The following is a 21,097-nucleotide window of genomic DNA, read 5'->3' as shown; positions in this document are numbered from 1 at the left end:
CCTCTTCCACAAGTATGACTCTTACCTTATTTGAGGCAGGTTTAGAAGTGACATCCAGCTACAACTGACTTTCTGTTCGAGGTCTAGAAGGCAAGAATCTTTGTTTATTAATGAAAGCAAAAGTTGTGCCCAGCAGGCTCCTCCTTCCTGGAGAAGGAAGCCATGACCTGGGAAAGCGTTCTAAAGTTTTTCCACAAGGCTGCTGCTTTATGACATCACACAACCCCTCCATCAGCCCCACGCACATCTGGCATGGGCACCTGTAGCTTAGGTCATTCAGTGCATTGGAACGGCAGCCATTTAGCCATCCTCTGCACCTGCGGTGGGCAGGACGCTGCACCTGTCAGTTCCCGACAGTTCTCTTCTTGTATATGGACCCTCTGTGCCGCCTGGGTTTCAGTTCCTTCCTGCCAAAGCCCCACCCAGTCAAGCCTGCCCTCTGCTTTGCCCCACCACCCCAGGAAAAGGAGGCTTCTGGAAGACAAGATATTTTGCAGCACTTTTAATGCACAAAGCAAAAGGCAACAGGCTTGCTAAGTGACCCGCCTGCATTCCACAGAGCTCCAGCGCAAGGTACAGCCCAACTGAGAAATAAGTTATGATTCACAGGCCTAGAGTCATGAGCAGGAAATGCTGTTCTGTCAGCCAGGGGAGTGAGGGTTCCATTTTCTGGGCATGAAAGGTAAAAAATAAATGTTTCCAAAGTACGGCAGATACCCAGCCTTCCACTGAGTACAGAGACAAGGCCCAGTCAGGCTGTGAGGCAAGCAGAATGGAGTCAGGCCATGTCCAGGGGGCACCCAGCCCAGTCTGAGTCAGGCCAGACAGGGCGGCTGGCCAGGGAACACCTTCACTTCGCAGGAGCATCAGTGCCCTTTGTAAGCACAGTTTATCCTCTCCTTTGGCCCTCAACTTCCCCCCCAGACTCCTTCTTTGGCGCCTCAGAAAGCAGTACAAAGGTTTCTCAGGGAGCTGGTGAAAGTTCCTGGCCAGTTCTTCACAGCTTCTGGGCTTAGCTGCCCCTCCCCCACCCACCTGATGTCAGGGCACGATTTTCGTCTGCTCCATGGCCTGATGTGCTTGCAGCACTGCCAAAGCCTCATCCACCTATGGGACACAAGTGGAAGGACTTAGAGCCTCCCCCGCCCCCTGCCCCTCCCAGAATGTGAGGTACAAGAATGTCCCTCCCTCCAGAGCATTTCTGCTGCTTGCAAGCCTCATGACAAACCCAGTCGCCTTCTCAAGACAGATGTAAACTGCTGGACAGCTGGGAAAATGGTAACCCTTACACTGAGTCAGAACACTGCTCCTGCTACCAAAGCTTGGCCTGTGGAGCTGCAGAGAATTCCTCTGTGGAGGGGCTGGAATGGCAAGCCCTTCATTCTGGCCCTTTCCCATGCCAAGAGTCTGCAAGTTTTAGCTGGTGTTCAAGACAAACCAGCTGCCCAGGAGCAGCTGCTCACTCGGCCAGCAGCTGCCTTCGTGGTTAGTTCTCCTGCCTGCTCAGGCTCTGGCCCACCTTGGCATGGAGGGACTCTGGAGACTCCAGCATCAGCAGCAGCTCTGAGTTGTCAATTTCCAGCAGCATGCCTGTGATCTTGCCAGCCAGCTGAGTGTGGACATCGTAGATTAGGGGGTAGAGAAGCTCACCTGTGTGGGACAGCTCTAATGGCTCGTGTACACACCTGGCTGGTACCCCAGCATTCCGGGGTGGTACCATGAAATAGAGCAGGGAGGGCCTCCCTGGTGATGCAAGGGTTAAGCACCGCACTATGAAGAAATCTGCCAGACTCTGCAGCATGAGTTCGATCCCCGGCCTGCCAGGGAGCAACCCACATGGCACAGCAGACCTCTCCTGACTTGCCCGCTGCTCCCCCCAGCAGTATACTTGGTCAATCTGCCTGTTCTGTTCCCCACTCTGTCTCTGGTGAATCCTCTCACCCCCGCATCTCTGGCCTGTACCCCAGCTCTTGTATGCATAAATAAAATAGAGCAGGGAGGCCTCTGAGTACTGGTCCCAGAACTGCTCCTGCCAGACTGTGTCACTTAAGCCTCCCCCTGACCATTCCACAGGCATAGCAAACCCCACCTTAGGGGTGAATTTAGAGAATCAAATTATGATGTACTCTGCCTAGGCTCGGCACAAAGCTGGTTGCCATTTAAAGATGACTCTTGTTCATTTTGCAAGAAATAACTCCAAGTGTACACATCGAAATGTCAGACAGGATATGATACTGCTGAACTTGACTTTGGGGCGGGGGGAGCCAAATAGACAAGGTTAATTAACTTCCACCCTCGGGTACTTCTAGTACCCAAGGCCTAGGGGCGGTGGCCAACCTCTCTGGGCAACACACAGAGGGTCTAGCAGCAGGGGTGCCTTTAGTGGGAGAGGGTCTCCCATGAGGAAAGTGAAGATGCTTACTGTCAGCCTTCTACCACCATTAACACCATTGGGAACTTTCCTTTGTGGGGAGGCAAAACCCCAAGTGGACTAGGAAACAATGGGGAGACTGGCAAAGGAAGACTTCAGAGAAGGGTCTGGGATCTTGGGGATCATGAAGCAATGAACCTGCATACCAGGAGCAAGCTTGCTCCTTCATTCCGCAGTTAGTGGCGTCCTCTCAGGGCCTGCCACAGACCCTGCAGGTGGAGAGGACTTGCACAGGGAATGCAGCCGGGTGACATTCGTTTGCCCAGTGCACTTATTTCCCACTCAAGAGAGATGTGGGGAGCTGTAACGTGCCCTGATGAAACCCAAGACCAGGCACCTACTCTTCCTCCGGCCCCTCATCTACCACATCCGGGATCTTTCTCAGCCTGAGCCCCATAGAACAACAGAGCTGGAAAAATCACAGGACCATCTGGTCTGGCCAGGATGCTAAGATGAGAAACAGCGGCCTAGAGAATACCGGCAACGTGGTGGGGAAGGTAACCCAGTGGCCTGGCCAGCAAAAGTGCTTGTCCTGAGGTCTGACCTACAGTCGGGGTGCTTTCCACCAGACTAGCCAGCCCTCAGCCCCCTCTTCCTGCTCCAGCCAGGAGCCAGCCACTCACCAATCATCTGCTTCTGCTCGTGCGGCGGTGCAGCGGCCAGCATGGATGCCGTCAGCGGCTTCTGTCCCGGGATGTGCACAGCAGGCTCCTGGACCTGTGTGTGGTACCGGGACACAGCCTTAACACCAGCGAAGGGCAAGGCCTCAAAACACTCACCCCTGCCAGGTGGTGTAGGAAGCGGCGGTGAGGGTGGGGGGAGGCATGGAGGACTGGGTGGGAAACACTCCTTAAGGGCAACAGGGGCCATGCGACTAAGTTACATTCTGACTTTGAAGGTCTTCACGGGGCTTGGAAGCCTCGAAGGCCCCCCAAAAAAGCCATCCATTACTGATGACTTTGTGCCAAAATAAAGCCCTTTCTGACCCGTTCACACCCTGGCAATTTAAAATGCATTTTGCTGCCACTCTGGTTTCTTGTGCAAAAAATAGAAGTGTAGATTCTAGACAGGATATGATAATGCCGCGCTGGAGACTGGCACGGTGGGAGGGGCAGGAGGAAAGCCTTTTAATTGCAGTCGAGATTTTCAGTTCTGCTTTGCAGATTAATCGCATCCTTGCTGCTCAACAAATGCTAAGGAAATCTAAACTAATTTTGGTAATAACCCAAAGCAAAACAAATTGTAATAAACAAGATGAGATACAGTCGGTAAAGGTGATCTCTTCTTGATCGTACTGACAGACATTAACCTCACCAGGCAAGACAAGAAAGAAAACCAAGACCCAGAAAGGGCCAACGCCTCTGCCAGGTTCTGCACCAGCCCCCACAAGCGCGGCTCAGAGGGCAGCTCACCCTTACCCCGCAGGTGGTGGGTGGCACTGAGAAGTATCTGTGAGTCAGGAGCGGGCCGCCTGGCGTAGAGCATCCTGCCCCACAGGGGCCTGTGGTTTGGGTGCCAATGTCAGCTGCAAGAAACAAGCAGGGGTGTTAGGGCCCCACGGCCCCTGAAAACTCCTTGACTCGTGAGCCCTCACGGAGCCTCCCCAGCTGGAGCACGGAGCCAGCTTGAAGATGATGTGTAAAATTGGCCCAATGCAGGAAGAAACACATGTGCTTGCCTTACACCCGGGTCTACACCTGCCTCACAGCTGCTGCTGGGCTTACTGAGGTTCAGATCTGGCACCATATTGCTCCCATGTGATCTCACCCTCACAACAAAAAGGAGGATTATTTTCATCTCTACTTTAAAGAGTTGGCAACTAGACCCAGCAGTTAGCAAGGCCACAGAGGGAGTTCGTGCCAGGAACTGGGTCTGGGCAACTCTGGAGCCTCCCGAGCCAGCCCTGCTCTCTGTGTGGTGATCAGAAGGTCACAGAGGGCAGCTGCTGACTCCCCTCCCATCCAAGCCAGGCACCAAATCCTGCCCCACCCTCTTCTTGGCCCTGCCCACACTCACCCACTCGCTGAGTGTGGGGCACCGGGTGTGGCGCCTGGGTGGAAGCCTGCCTAAAGTTGCTGACGTGGGCAGAGGGGCGCCGAGATGAGGGGGGCGGCCGGACCATGGAGGTAGGTGGGTGGTAGGTAGCTTGTGGAGCAAAGAAAAAAAAAAAAACAGGATTTCAGGAGGGGGCAGGAGGGAGATCATCAGAGTGACATGCTGAGCCCTGAAGTTTCAGGGTGAGGAAGGAAATGGCAAGAGAAACTAGAACATTCACAGAGAGAGATGAGTGGATACCCCTAGTCGGGCAGACCCAGAACTCCAGGGAGAGGCTTGTGGGCACCTGCAATTACAAAGCCCCAGGATCGTGAGCAACACCTTCTCCCCAAAGACAGTTTCAAGTCAGGGCGAACTTCTCTCTCAGACAAGGGCCACACAACATCCCAAACGCCAAAGGCATTTCATTTTCTCAGCTTTGCCAGAACTTTCACAGTCACACATCAGACAGGTCTCTGGAGCTAACCGAAGACAGTGACTCCGCGGGGTCTGTAGAGCTTGGTGCTGTGCTGCTGCTCTACACATGCCTCACTCAGGCCCACACCGAGGAGGAAACTGAGCTGCAGAGGTGAAGCTACTGCCCAAACAAATGCCCTGGGGAGTGGCAGAGCCAGCTTGACTCTGAAGCCCACCTTCTTCGCTAGTGTCACATGCTGCCCCTGGGAACCCACACCCACGGGCCAGGCCAAGTGGAAGAGGCGGAGTCACTCACAAGCCGGGCGAGGCGGCTGGGCCGTCCACCTGGGAGCTGGCTGGATGGGCGCTATGGGGCCAGAGCCATAGTACGCAGCCTGGGCTGGAGGCTGCATGGGAGATGAGATGACGGAGGTGAGGGGGCTGCCGCAGGAGAGGGGAGAAACTGCACTCCCCTCGGGGATGTGGCTGCAGGCCTTCCTCTATCCCCTCCAGAGGGCCGGGGAGGAAAGCCCCGCCAGGCTGGGATGAAGAATCCTGCTTCCCATCCCAGGGAGCCCACTAGTCCTGACCCCTGCACAGAGTCCATCCTTGTGCCTTGTTAATCCAGTGACCTGGATCAAGTGGTGACACAGCCCAGTGTAACTCGGGTCAGCTAAAGCAACTGCTAAAAAGAGGGGAATATTTCCTGCCCGGTAGCCTTTGATGGCTGACATCTTTCTACTTCCTCCAGGTCCCACGGGTGTCTTTCCCAAACCGGGCTCCTCGGAACACTGACGTCCAGCACGCACCCCATACAAAATGGCATCTAAGTTGGGGAAACGCTGCCTCTGCTCTGCCAGTGCAGCAAAGTCATACATACGCATGCTGGCTTGTTACCAGAGAATAACATACAGAGTGAGGAAATCGAGGCTTCTTTTAATGTATTTCCCAAACTCAGTGGGCCACAGAGAATCTCAGCACAACCCCCATGAGTCTCAGTTTGGGGACGTGCTGGTAGCCTCTTTTACAGATGGCTGGAAAAGACCTGCCTAGTGATTTTCTGACAAAGTCGGGGGCCCTCGGCTGCCCGTGAAGCTCTGACTACCTGGTGGTCAGCGGAAGGGCCTGGACGGGGCTGCGGGCTGGCCATCACCTGGGGCACAGCGGGCAGGAAGTAGCTGGTGGGCTGCTGGAAGGAGCCCAGGAGGGGGCCGCTCAGGGCCCGCATGGTGGAGAGGCGCTGCATATACTGGTTGGTCAAGATGGCCTTCCGCTCCTCTTTGCGCTGGGCCAACGCCACATACAGTGGCTTGGTGCCAACGATGCGCCCGTTCATCTCTGTCACGGCCTTCGTCGCCTCTTCTGGAGAGGAAAAACACACAAAGCCAAACCCCTTGCTGTGGCTACCCTCTGTCATCACCTAAAAGCAAGACAAGACAAGGGCTGCTGGGGGTGGGGAGAAGACTCCTGGGGCCTCGCTCCCTCCCCCCGGGGCAGGGCCCAGCCCGGCACCATGCAGGCCCAGGAGACACCCACCATCCTGGGGGGAGTGTCACCCCACATTTACTGAGGCCCACTGCGTGCCAGATACTTGACATGACTCCTCGCACCACGCACAGCCACCAAGTCAGGGAGGGATGGCGACTCGTTCACAGTGAGGGAACTCGCGCAGGTTTCCTTTCTTTCTTTTTTTTAAAGATTTATTTATTTATGCATACAAGAACTGGGGTACAGGCCAGAGGTGCGGTGGGTGAGAGGACTCATCAGAGACAGAGTGGGGAACAGAACAGGCAGACTGACTGAAACACACTGCTGAGGGGCGCAGCAGGAGAGACAGGAGAGGTCTGCTGTGCCATGTGGGTCAGTGCCCTGCCAGCCGGGATCGAACTTGCACTGCAGTGGCTGCTGCAGATAGCTTCATAGTGCTGAGACTGAACCCCTTGTGCCACCAGAGAAACCCCAGTTTCCTAGAGGCCTGCTCCCTGTCTTCCAGACCCAAGCCCAGTGAGAATAGCTGCACTCTAGAGGAGGGTTTGCTGGAGAGCTGGCTGGTGGTACGGTATCTACCTTCATCAGAGGGAACAAAAGGAAGGGACAGGTGCTCTACAATTGGCTCTCTAAGAACAGAGCAGGGCCCCCTTCTTAACACTTGCAGCTGAGGTCACTCTGATGCAAACAGTCTGCACTTCAGCTACTGCCTGGGTTTAAGTTCTTGGTGCACCAGTTTCATCTGTGAATTATAAACATGACACATGCTCTTCACTGCTCTATTTCTTGGCAACTCCAATTAGGGATTAGATCTGTATGGAATGTGGGAATTTGGATTTATAGTTAGGCACTTTATTCTGTTAACATCTCAGTAGAAAGAAAAGTCCTAATTATCATGGGGGAAAAAATGGGGCTTGTCCAGGTCACCCAGTCAGTGGATCAGACATCAGCCAGAACTTGAACCCAACAGTCTAGGGAAGAGGTTCTTAGTCTTTTGATGAGAAGAACCTTTATATTTTGGAATAACTAGATTTATAGAAAAGCTTTGAAAAACAGCAACTCCCTGTGCTGACCTCTCAGCCGGCCTGCCCCAGTGTAGACATAGCCCACTTCTCAAAACACAGTATCAATGTTAAAATACTCTCAGCTCCTAGCCCCTGTTCACTACAGTGTTGTTACAGCTGTGAAAGACAGGTTTCGTGTGGAGTTTTTCCACTCATCTGTTTTCACTCTTCCAAGATCCAACCTACTTACAGGGAAGATTCTTGGCCTTTTCTAGGGCCAAGATGCTAGCTTGGCTCACACCATAAGGCCTAGCGCTGAGATGTTTTTCAAATCTGCTCTGTGCAGCACGTGCACAAGACCAGTGATTTTCCAACTGCACTTCGAGACCCATCACCAGCGGAGCCTTAACCTGAGAGCTCAGGGAGGCCCTTCCAGAAGGAAACCATGGGGCATGTATGTGATTAATTAGAACAATCACAGCTTCACCCCCTATTGTGTGTAGCTGTGCTACATGGAAAGAATTCAGGGGGCTTTGTTCCTTATACTCATATTAGCGTTTCCTTTTATTTTGAGTATCAACAACGACAAAATTAGTATTAACCACGCTTGTGAATTTGTCGGGAAATCAAATATTATCCTATCACATTACTGCTGATTTCAAATTATCATGTATGCTCCTTGCTCCTTCAGTAGTAATACAGTAGACTCTAAATTCTAAAGAAGTACGTTTGGATCTTAATAATTATATATCAATGTAATTGGTTTTTGTATTCCTATGAATTTTATTTTATGCGTTTAAAAATATTTTCAGGGTCTTCCTGGTGGCACAGGGGGTTGAGTGCAGCTCTGTGAAGCTTCTGCAGCGCAGGTTCGATCCTGGCTGGCTGGAGAGATACCCACGTGGCATGGCAGACCTCTCCTATCTCACCCACTACTCCCCTCAGCGGTGTATTTCAGTTAGTCGGCCTGTTCTGTTCCCCACTCTGTCTCTGGTGAATCCTCTCACCCTCCCGCACATCTGATCTGTACCCCGGTTTTTGTATGCATGAATAAATCTTTGAAAATAAATTTCAGATGGGGTCCAGACTGTCTTTGCCTGACAGTCAAGTTATCATCATACCACAAAATCTTGTCTTAAGTTAATAAGAACTACTGTTAGTACATAATGAATAAAATGTGTGCAAGTAACAATTATACAGCTCTTACTATGAGCTTGATAGTGTATATAAACTCTAACTCATTTTCAAAATCATAGCACTTTATAGAAAATAGAAAATGTATTAAAAACATATAAACCTGGCCTCCCCGGTGGTCTAGGGGTTCAGTATCAGCACTATCACTGCTATGGCCTGAGTTCGATCCCCAGCCAAGTCGGTAACCCACATGGTGCAGCAGACCTCTCCTGTCTCGCCCGCTGCTCCCCTCAGCAGTGTATTTCAGTAGATCCACCTGTTCTGTCCCACACTCTGTCTCTGGTGAATCCTCTCATGCCCTGTGTACCTCAAGCCTACACCCCAGTTCTTCTATTAAAAAAAAACTTCCCATTTAATAACCCATTTAGCCACTTAACAAGGTGTCACCTCAAGGAGTGTCTCCACTCTCAACAAGCCAGAGCTGTTAATAGTTCCCTTCTAGAAGGAAACCATGGGGCATGTGTGTGATTAATTAGAACAATCACAGCTTCACCCCCTATTGTGTGCAGCTGTGCTACATGAGCTGCTTTCATTTTCAGGACACCTGGAGAGATGATGTTGCCCCCGTTTTATAGATGGGTACACAGTAGTCCAAAAGGCAAAGGCACCTGCCTCACGTTCTACAGGCAAATAATCTCATTAATGGTATGCCTGAGATTTAGACCCTGTTCTGATTAACTTTAAAGTCCCGGCTCTGAAGCACATTTATCAGGAAGGAGCCCACAACTTTTTATTATGTTTAGTCAACTTAACTTACATGTCCCACAGCTTCTGTCACATTCTTTTCAAAAGGTGCTAACCTCAAAAATTGTGAGAATCTCTTCTCCAACACCTGGCTCCCTAGAGGAAACAATCCAACAGGCACAAGAGAACTTCTAGACCACTTCCAAAGACCCAAGTGCAGGTCTTCAGACCCAGCAACCACACAGATCTCTTTGGCAAGTTCCTCCTTCCCTCCTTCAGCTCCCTACCTTCTCACAGCCAAGTCAAATACTGCTGCCACTGCCACTTCTTACACAAAGCCCCCCTTCCTGTTCCACTGAGCTGCCCAAGCTCCACCTTCAATATTTACCTCCCCCCACCCTACCTGTCCATACACTTTACTTCCCCACTAGACTATACTCAAGAGCAAGTACCACATCAGACTTGTTGCTTTCCCAATGGGCCTGATAAAACAGCAGATGCTTTAGTATGGAACGAACATTGAGTCCCCCTTCAAGTCATCTGGGGAGCATTAAAAAAAAAAAATGCCCAGGCAGACCCTACTCCCAAGATCTGCTTTCCCTTTGTCTGACTCAGATCTGTGTGCAAGAGGTACCCAGGGGATTATAATGAAAAGCCAGGACTGAGAACCTTTCAGCCCAAGGCTGCCCTCCTCTAGATGAGACCCAGAAGACACCCGCTCATGGTCACAGAGCTACCAAGTAGAATGGCCGGCTAGCATGCTCCAAACACTGGGCACAGTGGGGAAGAATGAATTAAGAACAAGGCACTCCAAACCCTCCTTTTCAGATGGGAAAGATGCAGCCCAGAAGGATTATTTTATCAGCAGCCAAGGCCAGACAATAAAAGTTAGCAAATCCTGAGACATGAATATCTAGAATCTGGCATACAGTAGGCACTCAATAAATGCTTGCTACACGAACCAAGGTTACAGTGAGCCCCAGAAGTGCAGCTGTGAGACTGGGACTGTATTTCTACTCTCTTCCCCTCCAGCCCAGATAGGCTGCGGATGGACAAGAAGCTCCAATGGTAACACACTGACTGCAAAGGGAGTACTGCTCAGCACCAACTCCCTGGAAGCCACCAGGGAAGAGGGGGTGCTGGGGCAGTGAGAGGCTGGGAGGGGAGGCTAGACCCTGTTGGTGCCCCCGCCCTCACCTTTGCACTGGTGATCACTCCGTAGGGAGAGAACTCTTTCCTCAGTTTCTCATCATTGATGGAGTCATCTAGATTCTTCACATACAGGTTCACGCCCTGGAAGGAAGGGGTTGCTAGACGTGCCCCTTCTCCCCTGTGCCCTGGAGTGCCTTGGCAGAAGCGGGTAGGGGTGGGGTACCATGGCCATGGGGAACATTGGAAGCCTTGCCCACCAAGCCTTCTCTTCCTAGTCTACAATAGCACCCACACACCCCAGCGCCCCCCGTGTGTCCATCACCCAGAATCTGCAGCCTCCCAGCATCCCCAGAGCAAGTTCCCCAAAGTGGGACTGCCAGAGACAGGATCACACAGAAGCAGTGGCCCCCGGAAGGCCTGACCCTCACCTGGTAGCGGTTCAGCCGCTCCTGCTTTATCTGCTCGAACCTGCGCTTTAGCGCGTTCTGCCGTTCTACCCGCTTCTGGGCCCGGCCCACGTACAGCAGCTGCCCGCGCACCTCCTTTCCGTTCATGCCCACCACGGCCTGCAGAGAAGAGGCAGACAGTGCCTGGAGCCCGCCAGTGAGGCCCTGGCCTCCCCTCTTCTAGGTCTGCAGGGCTCCCTGCCAGCCAGGCTGGCTGGCCTTGTTAGCTGAGAACTATTATCCCTGAGAAAGGTCATTTAAAATGAATCCACTTTTTAATAATGTGACACAATTTCAGAGTAAACAGTAGCTTCAAAATTTTTACTTGGGCTCTACTTTAAAAAGTGAAATTTAAATTTGTCAAGTTTCCCATATTTAAGATTTAGGTTCTAACTACATGTTCTTTGAACAGAGCAGCAAGGGTAATTCTTTCAAAACGGCACGATGGTTGGGCCTCCCTGGTGGTGCAAGGGGTTAAGCACCGCACTGTGAAGCCATCCGCAGCCTCTGCAGCACGAGTTCGATCCCCAGCTGGCCAGGGAGCAACCCACATGGCGCAGCAGACCTCTCCTGTCTCGCCTGCTGCTCCCCTCAGCAGTGTATTTCAATAGATCTGCCTGTTCTGCTCCCCACTCTGTCTCTGGTGAATCCTCTCACCACTCCCCCCACACCTCTGGCCTGTACGCCAGCTCTCGTATGCATAAATAAATAAATCTTAAAAAAAAAAAAAAGGCACGATGGCATAATCAACAACCTTTATCCTGGACGTCACAGTGCTAAGAATCCTTTTTGCTAACCATGAGGGCTTTCATTAGCTTTTAAAGAACCATTTGTGTCTTAACCCTGGTGGATTTTTCTTTTCTTCAGTTAACTGGCCAAAGTCTGCCAGATCCCAGGCTGCCTGTGGTTTGAACTGCATAGAATCGTACATCCGCAAGGCACGCAGCTCCTTTCTGCAGTCCTTTCGTACGGAACCAACTTGCCCTGACTTAGCCACAAAAGTCAGCCAGAGACAGATCCACCTAGGGACCGACTCAATAATGAGGTTTTAGACACTGGTATTAAGAGAAATGTGTGAAGGGAACTGATTTTTTAAGTGGTAAGTTCATTTAGTAAATATTTTCACATAATGACTTTGGCTACCCAACTTAAAGAGCCAGCTCTCGAAACCCGGGAGCTGCCTGTTCTACATTAGTCTTCAACATCATTACCTTAGTCTCTCAGCTTTTGCAGCCCACGGACACCTATGGTTTCACTGGTTTACTCCAACTTGTCATTTTACAACTAAAGATCAGAGGGGCCGACTTGTCCAAGGACACACGGAAATTACATTTCAAAGATGTCGTTTACTTAAGAATAAAACTTCAGGACCTCCCTGGTGGCCTAGGAGTTAAGTCTCAGCTCTATGAAGCTATCATCAGCCACTGCAGCCTGAGTTCGATCCCCGGCCAGGGAGCTACCCACATGGCACAGCAGACCACTCCCGTGTCACCCGCTGCTCCCCTCAGCAGTGTAGTTCTGTCAATCTGCCTGTTCTGCTCCCCACTCTATTGCTGGTGGATCCTCTCACCACCCCCATCTCTGGCCTGCACCCCAGCTCTTGTATGCATAATTGTAAAAAAATGAAAAATAAATAAAAAGCAGAGGGGAAGTGTTGAGAGAAAACAGCATTTGCAGTGGTCTGGAAGCCAAAAATAATGGGGAGTTTTTCCTCCCTAGTCTCCAACCCATCGTCAATTCAAGAAAAATGTAGTGTTGTCTCAGAGACCCCCCTCCTACCTCCCACATGGCAAGAATCTATGAGAAGAAGCCCACTCAGGGCTTAGATGCAACCAACAACGTTAAGGCAGGAGCCTTCACCATAGGCAGGGAAGGCCCTGGCTTGTGTGGCTGGGCAAGGACTTCCTTTTCCCCTGGGGCAGCTGGAACAACCTGCTCCTGATCTCCCTTCGTCCAAGCCCTGGCTCAGCACCTCTTCCAGGAAGCAGGGCCTTGGGGAGGATCTCCTACCTTGTGGGCTTCCTCATGCTTCTCAAAGTTGACAAAGCCAAAGCCCCGGGAGTGGCCGCTGCTGTCCCTCATCACCTTCACACTCAGCATCTTCCCTGGGAAGGACCATTTGGGCTCAAAGGGCAGTTTGGGAAGCCCCCTGCTGGTCCCCTCCTTCCCATGAGTCCTCAGGAAGCCTCAGGAGGGCCCACCCAGCCCAACCTGGGAGGAGAGAAAGCGACCCCCTGACTCCTTCGGGGAATGTGCTCACCAAACTGGGAGAAGAGCTCCTGCAGACCCCGCTCATCCATGTCCACATGGAGGTTCTTCACGTAGATGTTGGTGAACTCCATGGCCTGAGCCCCTAGCTCTGCCTCCCGCTCGCGTCGGGACTTGAAGTGGCCGACGAAGCTGTGGACACATGGACGGGTAGGCAGCTGCCAGCCATCAGCCCCGGGCCAGCCCCTAGCCCGCTTGGCAGCCCCAGGCCACTTGGTCAATTGCTGCCTGCCCCATCATCAGAAGACTGGGCAGGGCAACCTCTTAGATGGGATATATTCAAGACCAAACCACTCCCATCAGCCTCATTCCATGTTCCAGCAAAAGATTAAAAAGACTATTAGTGAGCAATGGCAGATGCGCCCCATCCAGAACACGGGGCAGCTGAGGACACAGGACATAGGAGCATGAACTTGGAGCTCACAGACAAGGGCTTGAAGCCTTCTCTAAAGTTGCCTTGCTGTGTGCCCTGGGCAAGATACTTAACCTCTCTAAGCCTCAGTGTTCATTCCTGTAAACCTGGAGGTGAAACTTGCATCAGAGGGATACGCTTATTCACTGGACACCTAGCGGAGCACTGGGGAAGCAGCAGCAACAGAACTAAAGGAGGCCCGTGCCAGGGCTGCTGTGGGGAAGGAACTGAAATCATTTAAAGACAAAATCAAGTTTAGAAATTGTTTGAATTTCCCAGTTCATGTAGACACATCTAGAACAGCATCCTGGATTAAGGAAAAAAATCAAATATAAGGAAATTTGATGGTATCTAGAGCCCGTTTAGCAAAAACAAATTATAGCTGGCACCAAAACGGAAGAGAACTAAGTGGTGAAAGGGAGCTTGGGCAGCTGCATCTGACAAAGGTGGCATCCTTGTGAGAATTTAAGAGCTGACCAAGATTCAGTTTCGTTGACAGGAGTTTGTCCTGAAAATCCCTGAACCAAAGGACTCACAGCTCACAGCCCCAGTCTCTACAGCACAGAGCTCGGGCTGGGCCCCAAGATAGGGGAGGGGGAAGGGGGCTGCCAGGAGCAGGTTCTCTGCAGCATCTGTGTCTCCATTTTCTCATCTGTGAAGATGGGTCATCTCTGACTGGTCAGAGAGGGCAGGCTAAGCAGATGCCTGACCAAAGAGCACATGAAACAACACAGAAGGTTCGAGAAAAACATTTACAGCCACCCTGAGCAGACTGGAAATCACCAAGTCTACGGATGAGTCCATCGCTAGCTCTTCGCTGCAATAACTCACAGCCCTCGCTGCACCTGCTGCTCTGAACACCCTCCAAAGCCCATCAGCAGCCTGTTTTCACTCGAGGAGAGGGCGTCCCTCAGAAATCGAGCAGCAAGAACAAGGTCAGCCTGACAGGAAGGACACGCTGCCGCTCAGCACCCGGTGCCCCTTAAGTCGGCAGAAGCATTACTGCCAGTGGGTGCTGCAGTGATTCATCCCCATGCTCCCTGCCCCCCGCCCGGCCACTCACACTTTGCGGTCATTCAGCAGCATCCCGTTCATGGTGCCGATAGCCTGCTGCGCGGCCTCATGGGTCTCAAAATGGACAAAGCCAAAGCCTCGGGAGCCATTGTTGTCACACACCACCTAGGCCACAGGGAAGAAGGACAGGGAGGGCATCCAACAGAGGGTTCACATAGAAAAGTACTGGCAGGGCCTCCCGCAGTGGGTTGAGCACTGCGCTGTGAAGTTGTCTGCAGCCTCTGCAGCGCAGGTTGGATTCCTGGCCGGCCAGGGAGAAACCCACATGGTGAGCAGACCTCTCCTGTTGCACCTGCTGCTCCCCTCAGCGGTGTATTTCCTCAGTCTGCCTGTTCTGTTCCCCACTCTGTCTCTGGTGAATCCTCTCACCCTCCCTCACCTCTGACTGTATGTACCCCAGTTCTTGTATAAATAAATAAATCTTCAAAAAAAAAAAAAGTGCTGGCAAAGGCAATAATGAATAATAGCCCATGTGTCAGAATAGCCCCATTTTTAGAGATGGGAAACTAAAGCTCAGAAGCCAATCCATTTGATTGAGATCACATGGTGAGGAGGGAGCGTTCTCAAACTGAACACAGGTCTGAATTGAACAGAAGCCTTGCTTCCTAATCCATGCCCACACCCCTCTACCCCAAACAGGCTTCTTACCTTTAGCTGAAGCCCCAGCTCTTACATTCAGATTGGATCACGCTGACTGGGTGCACACTCACCTTCTAGAGGCATCACATGCTCATCTTGTTATATTTATCGTAAGAACCCTTCCAGGCAAGTTTTTTTTTTTTTTTTTGTGGGACCCTCGCGACCGGGGATCGAACTAGCGCTGCAGAGGCTGCAGGCAGCCTCGCAGCCCAGCGCTCAAGCGCTGCACCACCAGGGGAGGCCCTCCAGGCAAGTCTTAACCTCTGAACACCAGCTGCCCAATGGGAGGACGTGGAAATAAATGGCTCGTGCAAGATCAGCCAGGCAGCAGACGTGACTTTTTGATTATCACAGCCACCATTTAAGATGTCTGACAGGCGCTGGAACCCGTCAAGGGCTCTTCACGTTGGGAAGATTGCCATAATGAATAGACATTCACATCAACCCTATGAGGCTGGTTCTCCACTGTCCCCCTTCAGAGGCAAGTGGGGTGTGGAGGTTAAACAAGGGGCCCCAGGTCACAAGGCCAGCAAATGCAAGAGGCAGGACTTGAACCCAGGACTATGGCCCCAAGCCCTGGATCAGAGCGACTATGTTCTGCTGCCTCTGCTCAGTGGCTGGGCTTTGCACTCAGGGGGCCTGATTCCTGGTCCAACGCTCCTCCCAGGAGCTACAGGAACCCTGTCTGAGTAGCCACATAGTGCTATCCTTCCTAGTCCTTTGACTACCTGGTTCACTAAGCCTTGCCCTCAGAGACCAACGTCTGCCTCTTCCTAACAGTCGCACCATCTCCACCCAGCCTGAGAGCTCCTGGGGTAGAACCAGCTTGTAAGCCTTGTACCTAACCTACAATAGGGCCTACAATACGGCCTCAGCAGGCCTGCCAAGACTTGCCCGCGTCACTAGAGCTTTCTGTGCAAATGTCAGTGGCCCAGAGGAAGCCTCAAGGCCTGGATAATGAGGACAGGCATACTCAACTGAGTTCGTAGGCCCATTGGTGAAATCCTGGCTCTGCTACTTACCTCCCACCCCCAAAACAAGTGGACAAGTGACCCCAATTCAGCCTCTGCTTGCAAATATAATTCAGGGGTTCTTCTGTTTACATCTTAATGGGCTGTTGTGGGAAATCAAGGCAGAAAACTTGATACATTGAACATAGGTGAAAAATCTGCTATGATTGCAAGAACTTACTGCACAGCTTACAGTCTCTCTTCCACTAATCCTCAAAGATGAAAAATACCCCTTTCAGTCTACCATGGGGAGCCCAGAGCTATTGCACCTTCCAAGTCTGTCTGCTCCTCTGAGTTCAGGGCTATCCCCTCATTCACAGGGAGGTGGGGAGGCCTAAGTGAGGACTTCAGGATTGCACAGGCACACGGAGCATGCCATCACACCCCCAAAAGGTGGAGGTACTGAAGGCTGCAGGGCAACTGACCGCCACCCTCATTAAGCCTAGATGCAGAATATCCAGGGTTAGGCCCTGAAGTCAGGACAGGGGGACCAGCTAGTCTGATCTTCAGGATTCTCATGGATAAAGTAAAAAATGACCAACATCCCACAAGAGATAACACAGCCATTTGCTAAGCGATCTGTATTGAGCACCTACTGGATGTTTGTGTCTTCCCCTAGATGTTGTGATACAACAGCGAATAAGATCGCTACTCTTATGGAACTTACATTCTGTTATAACAGAAATCTTAAAGACAAGGTGTGGCTACCCACTGTCATGATGACCTCAATTAATGACCTTCCTGTCTTCATGCCTTTGTCCTAAAATTTCTCTTGCTGTCTCACACCAATTTGGGCTGGTCTTGTCACTTGTTTTGGCCAACAGAATGGAGAGAAAGTGATGGGGTGCCAGGTCTGTGCTCAGGTGCCATGAGGCCTGGGTGAGCTTCCACACTGTCTTCTAGGACCCTGCTGCAGCCAGGGACACCTGGGCTACCTGCTGGAGGAGAACAGAGCACAGGGAGGACAGTCGAGATGCTCCAGCTGACAGCCAGCCTCTCCCAGCAGCAGAGCCAGCCAGCTCGCAGAGGGCCGAGGAAGGAGCCTAGCCCTAACCAAGACTTATGAGCAGAATGGTTGCCTGCGAGGGCTGACTGGTTCCCGATAGCCAGCGAGGGCTGACTGATGCACAGGTGACTCTGACCATTCTAGGAAGAGAAAACTAGAACCACCAGCAGCATTTGGTGCCTGCTGGACCTGAGCTGAAGACCGTTGGAACGGAACGCAGGTTGCTCCTGGACATCCTTCCTCCACACGGCATGGACAGGCGCTCCCTCCCCCATGGGGCACACCCACCTTGCAAGAAAGGATGTTCCCAAAGGCGGAGAAGGTGTCATACAAGGCCTTGTTGTCAATGGAGCCCTCCAGGTTCTTGATGAAGATGTTGCCCACACCTGACTTGCGCAGCCCAGGGTCTCGCTGGGACCACATGATGCGGATGGGCTGGCCTTTGATCACCTCAAAGTTCATTGTGTCCAGTGCCCGCTCCGCTGGACAGGAGGATGGCAGGAGAACAGAACAGGTTAATGGGATTTTCTTTTCCTTTGCTTGCCCAAGACACTTAATACCCAGGGTCTCACATAAGAGGCTGAAGGTGTAAAGTTCAAGCAGAAAGAGTTCACATCTGTGGAGCTCCTCCCTCCTTCCCCTTAGGACCGTACCCAACTTCTCATGGAAGCCAGGTGAACATGGACTCCCCAGTGGAGGAGATGGAGAAAGGGGAAACTGAAAACCCCTTCACACAGGGGAATACTTTACACAAGGGGAAACTGAGGCTCAGGAAGGAGAAAGATCAGTAGCAGAGCCCAGGTCTGCTGTGGTCACTCAAGCACACGGAGCACACATCACCATATACAGGAGGGTCCCTGTGACAGGGTGGGGAGACAATAACGCTCAGAGGAGCTGAGCAGCAGAGCTGGGTTCCATCAGCCCAGGTAGAATGGCTCTGGGGGAAGCGACATCCCTGTACAGGGGGATGTTGATACTCTGTCACCTTTGCACATCAAACTAAGGAGAAGGACCACCTCCCGGGGGTCAGGCAGGGTGAAAATTCGGTAAGGTACAAGGTTCCTTGTGCTTTGTGCCAGTTCCTTGTGCTTTGTGCCTGGCACAAAAGTAATTGGTCAATGGTGGTGTCTCAAGACAGAGCCATCTCCTGCCACTGCTACGACCTGTCCTCTCCCAGGTAACACGCTCTCCCAGCCTCAGACGCCTCTGTTTCCAGAAGCACCGAGGGGAACCATGGGGAGCTCAGTGAAGCTGCAGGAGGTCTGGGTTTTCCATCCAGTCCCCCCATAAATACCCAGGGGCAAAATCCTCCTTTCCAGAGGTGTTTCCCCAACTATGAAATATGGCAAAAAGGTCTTGTTGCTCAGCGTGGGAAGAGGCAGTGGGTGGGTAAAGTAGACCAAAGGGGGAGGCAGGCCCTGCATCTGGCTCCATCACCTACTGAGAAACAGGCAGAACCACCCCGCAACCCCCAGTTCAGGGAACCTCCCCAACCACCCAGGAGACTTGGGGCAAGGGCGCCCTCTCTTGGCCTTGGCTGGGACAGGCTTTTTTTTGGTGCCACACCTGCACCTTGTAGCCTCCTTTATCTTTCTTACCACATATTGAGCGCTTGCTTTGCAAGTAAGGGGTGCTGGAGACATGACCCACTTTCTCCATCCCTTCTACTGGGGACTAAGCCTCACCTCCATTTCACAGAGGGAGAGGTGCCGGGGGTGAGGGCTCCCTCAAGCTCACATGGCAGAGGCAGGGCTGGTGTAAATCCTGTGCTGGCATCAGTGCCCTCCCCACTCAACGCACCCCCCTGGCAAGCTCTAATGAATCCCGTCAGCTCCAAGAAACAGGCTGTGAAACCTGGAGGCACCTTAGGCGGACCTCACCTCTCCCTGCCAGAAAAGGGCCTGCACAAGGCGGTCTCTTCAGGCGTAACGGCCTCCACCTGTGGGGACTGTGCATCCTCACCAGGTGCTTGGAATTTCTCATCCTTCCAACCACCCTATGAGGCAGGTCCTATCCTCCACTTTTGGAGAATGCAACTAAGTAGCGTGCCCCAAGTCTCACAGCTGCTGCCTTTCTACTCTCAGGGCGGCAAGCCTGCAAAGCCTTGTCTGGTCTTACTCGGCCTTAGTCTCTCTCCTCTGTGAAATGGAGCGCTAAGAAAACGCACGGTGGGCGCACACTCATCCCAAGTTCCCATCTCTGGAGGCTACCCCGGGCAGGACCCCTTTCAGTGCTTATTTCTGCGGCTGCAAAAGGAAGGTGCAGGCGCAGTCAGAGATGAAAACGCGGACGCCGGGTGCGAGCCCGGAGCCCGGGGCGAGCAGGCCGCGCCCACCACAGCCCCTCGACACCTCCGTCCGCGGGCCCAGCCCCCCGGGCTCACCGTCGGCCGGCTGCTGGAAGTTGATGTAGGCATAGCCCAGCGAGCGGCGGGTGGCCACGTCGCGGCACACGCGGATGGACAGGATGGGGCCGGCAGGCGAGAACTTCTCGTAGAGCATGGACTCGGTGACGTCGGGGTGCAGGTCGCCCACGTAGAGCGAGGCGAGCGGATAGCTGGGGCCGCTGGCGTTCATGGTGGCCGGCGGGCGGGCCCGCGGCGCTGGCGCGCTCACCCCGGCGGGAGCCTCGCGGCGGCGGGCGCGCAGGCGGCTCTCCCTCCCCGAGCCCGCCCTTTACGGCCCCGCGGGCCTGCGCGCCAATCGCGGGCGCCCCGCGACTCCCTGCCTCGGCGCTCCCCACCTGAGACCCCTCGGCGTTCCAGAAGTCTCAGGTGGGGGCTGTTTCCGACCCCGCCTCGGGAGGCGGGGAAAGCCCTGGCCCGGGTCGCGGCGTAGGGGCGGGGGGTGCTGAGTGGAGCTCGGTGGGGCGGGCTCTGGGGTTCTAATCCTGGACACATCACCTTCCTGGGCCCTAGTCCCTTCCCTGTGAAGTGGGGGCGACCCCATCTTCGCGCGGGTTAAAGGAGGCCATGAATCCTGTGCGCACTGCACATAGAAACAGTTCCGAGCTGCACGCAGTCTTTGTCCAGACAACCCAGCCCCACCCTTCTGCGCCGGCGGTGTGATCCGGAAGACGCTGAGGCTTCAACGGAGAATTTGAAACCACAGAGGCCTTAACACTGGCTCTTAGATTACCAAGACCTTTTCTTTGCACATTCCCTGTCCACCTTCCTCGTGACTAGCCATTCCACCAGAAAGGCTCACCCTTCCCTGCAGGAACCCAACAGAGCAAGGCTGTGTTATCGGCTCCAGCCTGATCTGCAGGACTCCTTCATCAACCCATCTGTGGTGTAGGGTCATCAAAACACCTCCAAACCACTGCGAACCAATGTTTCGCCCCACTTCTCACTGGGACTCTCCTGGTTTCCCTTTGGTTGGGTGTGACTTCAACAGGTGGAACTGTTGAAATTGGGTCATTAGTGTAGCCTCACAGGAGCATTAAGCACTAATTTTAATATTGGGCTGCACTAATTCCCTCCCTGATTTTCCTTCTTTTTTAGAGTGGGAGTGTGGATGTTTCTAGAAGGGGGCAAATCCCATGAGAAAAGTGCTTCAGGCCACCATGAACTCCATCAGGACAGTTTGTAAAACCTTGGAGATGACCAAACTTTGTGCAACTATTTGTCTTGGTTACAATATCAGTGTTAAAAAAAAACAAAGGGAGCTGGGTGGGGGAACCAGACTTGAATGGGATGCTAAGGCTGTCCGTATCAACTTTCAGGTGTCACAAAAAAGTACCTAGCACCTAGATGGTTGTTGTGGAAAGCAGAGAGGCATCGGCTTAGGAAGTGGGAAGAGGCTGTGTGTTAATTAACGGTAAAGTCTTCCTTTGACTC

The 21,097-nt window shown here is 52.7% G+C and overlaps 1 protein-coding gene across 1 annotated transcript; it reads right to left on the bottom strand.

Moving 5' to 3' along the window:
- Window positions 1-212: 212 nt before the first annotated feature.
- On the bottom strand, window positions 213-19,835 carry PABPC1L (poly(A) binding protein cytoplasmic 1 like). The gene is made up of 14 exons (XM_037499297.1): window positions 19,643-19,835; window positions 17,548-17,741; window positions 14,594-14,709; window positions 13,111-13,250; window positions 12,861-12,955; window positions 10,833-10,970; window positions 10,450-10,545; window positions 6,036-6,302; window positions 5,199-5,289; window positions 4,448-4,576; window positions 3,850-3,956; window positions 3,055-3,148; window positions 1,520-1,650; window positions 213-1,107 (listed from the first exon to the last, which is right to left on the bottom strand). The coding sequence occupies exons 1-14, from the start codon at window positions 19,833-19,835 to the stop codon at window positions 1,042-1,044; spliced, it is 1,857 nt and encodes a 618-aa protein (XP_037355194.1). The 3' UTR covers window positions 213-1,041.
- Between the last annotated feature and the right edge of the window lie 1,262 nt (window positions 19,836-21,097).

Source organism: Talpa occidentalis, unplaced genomic scaffold (assembly GCF_014898055.3).
Source record: "Talpa occidentalis isolate TD23 unplaced genomic scaffold, MPIMG_talOcc4v2.1 talOcc4.10, whole genome shotgun sequence".
NCBI classification, from domain to species: Eukaryota; Metazoa; Chordata; class Mammalia; order Eulipotyphla; family Talpidae; genus Talpa; species Talpa occidentalis.
The sequence above is the reverse complement of the archived record's forward strand: the minus strand, read 5'-3'. Positions and strand labels throughout refer to the sequence as shown.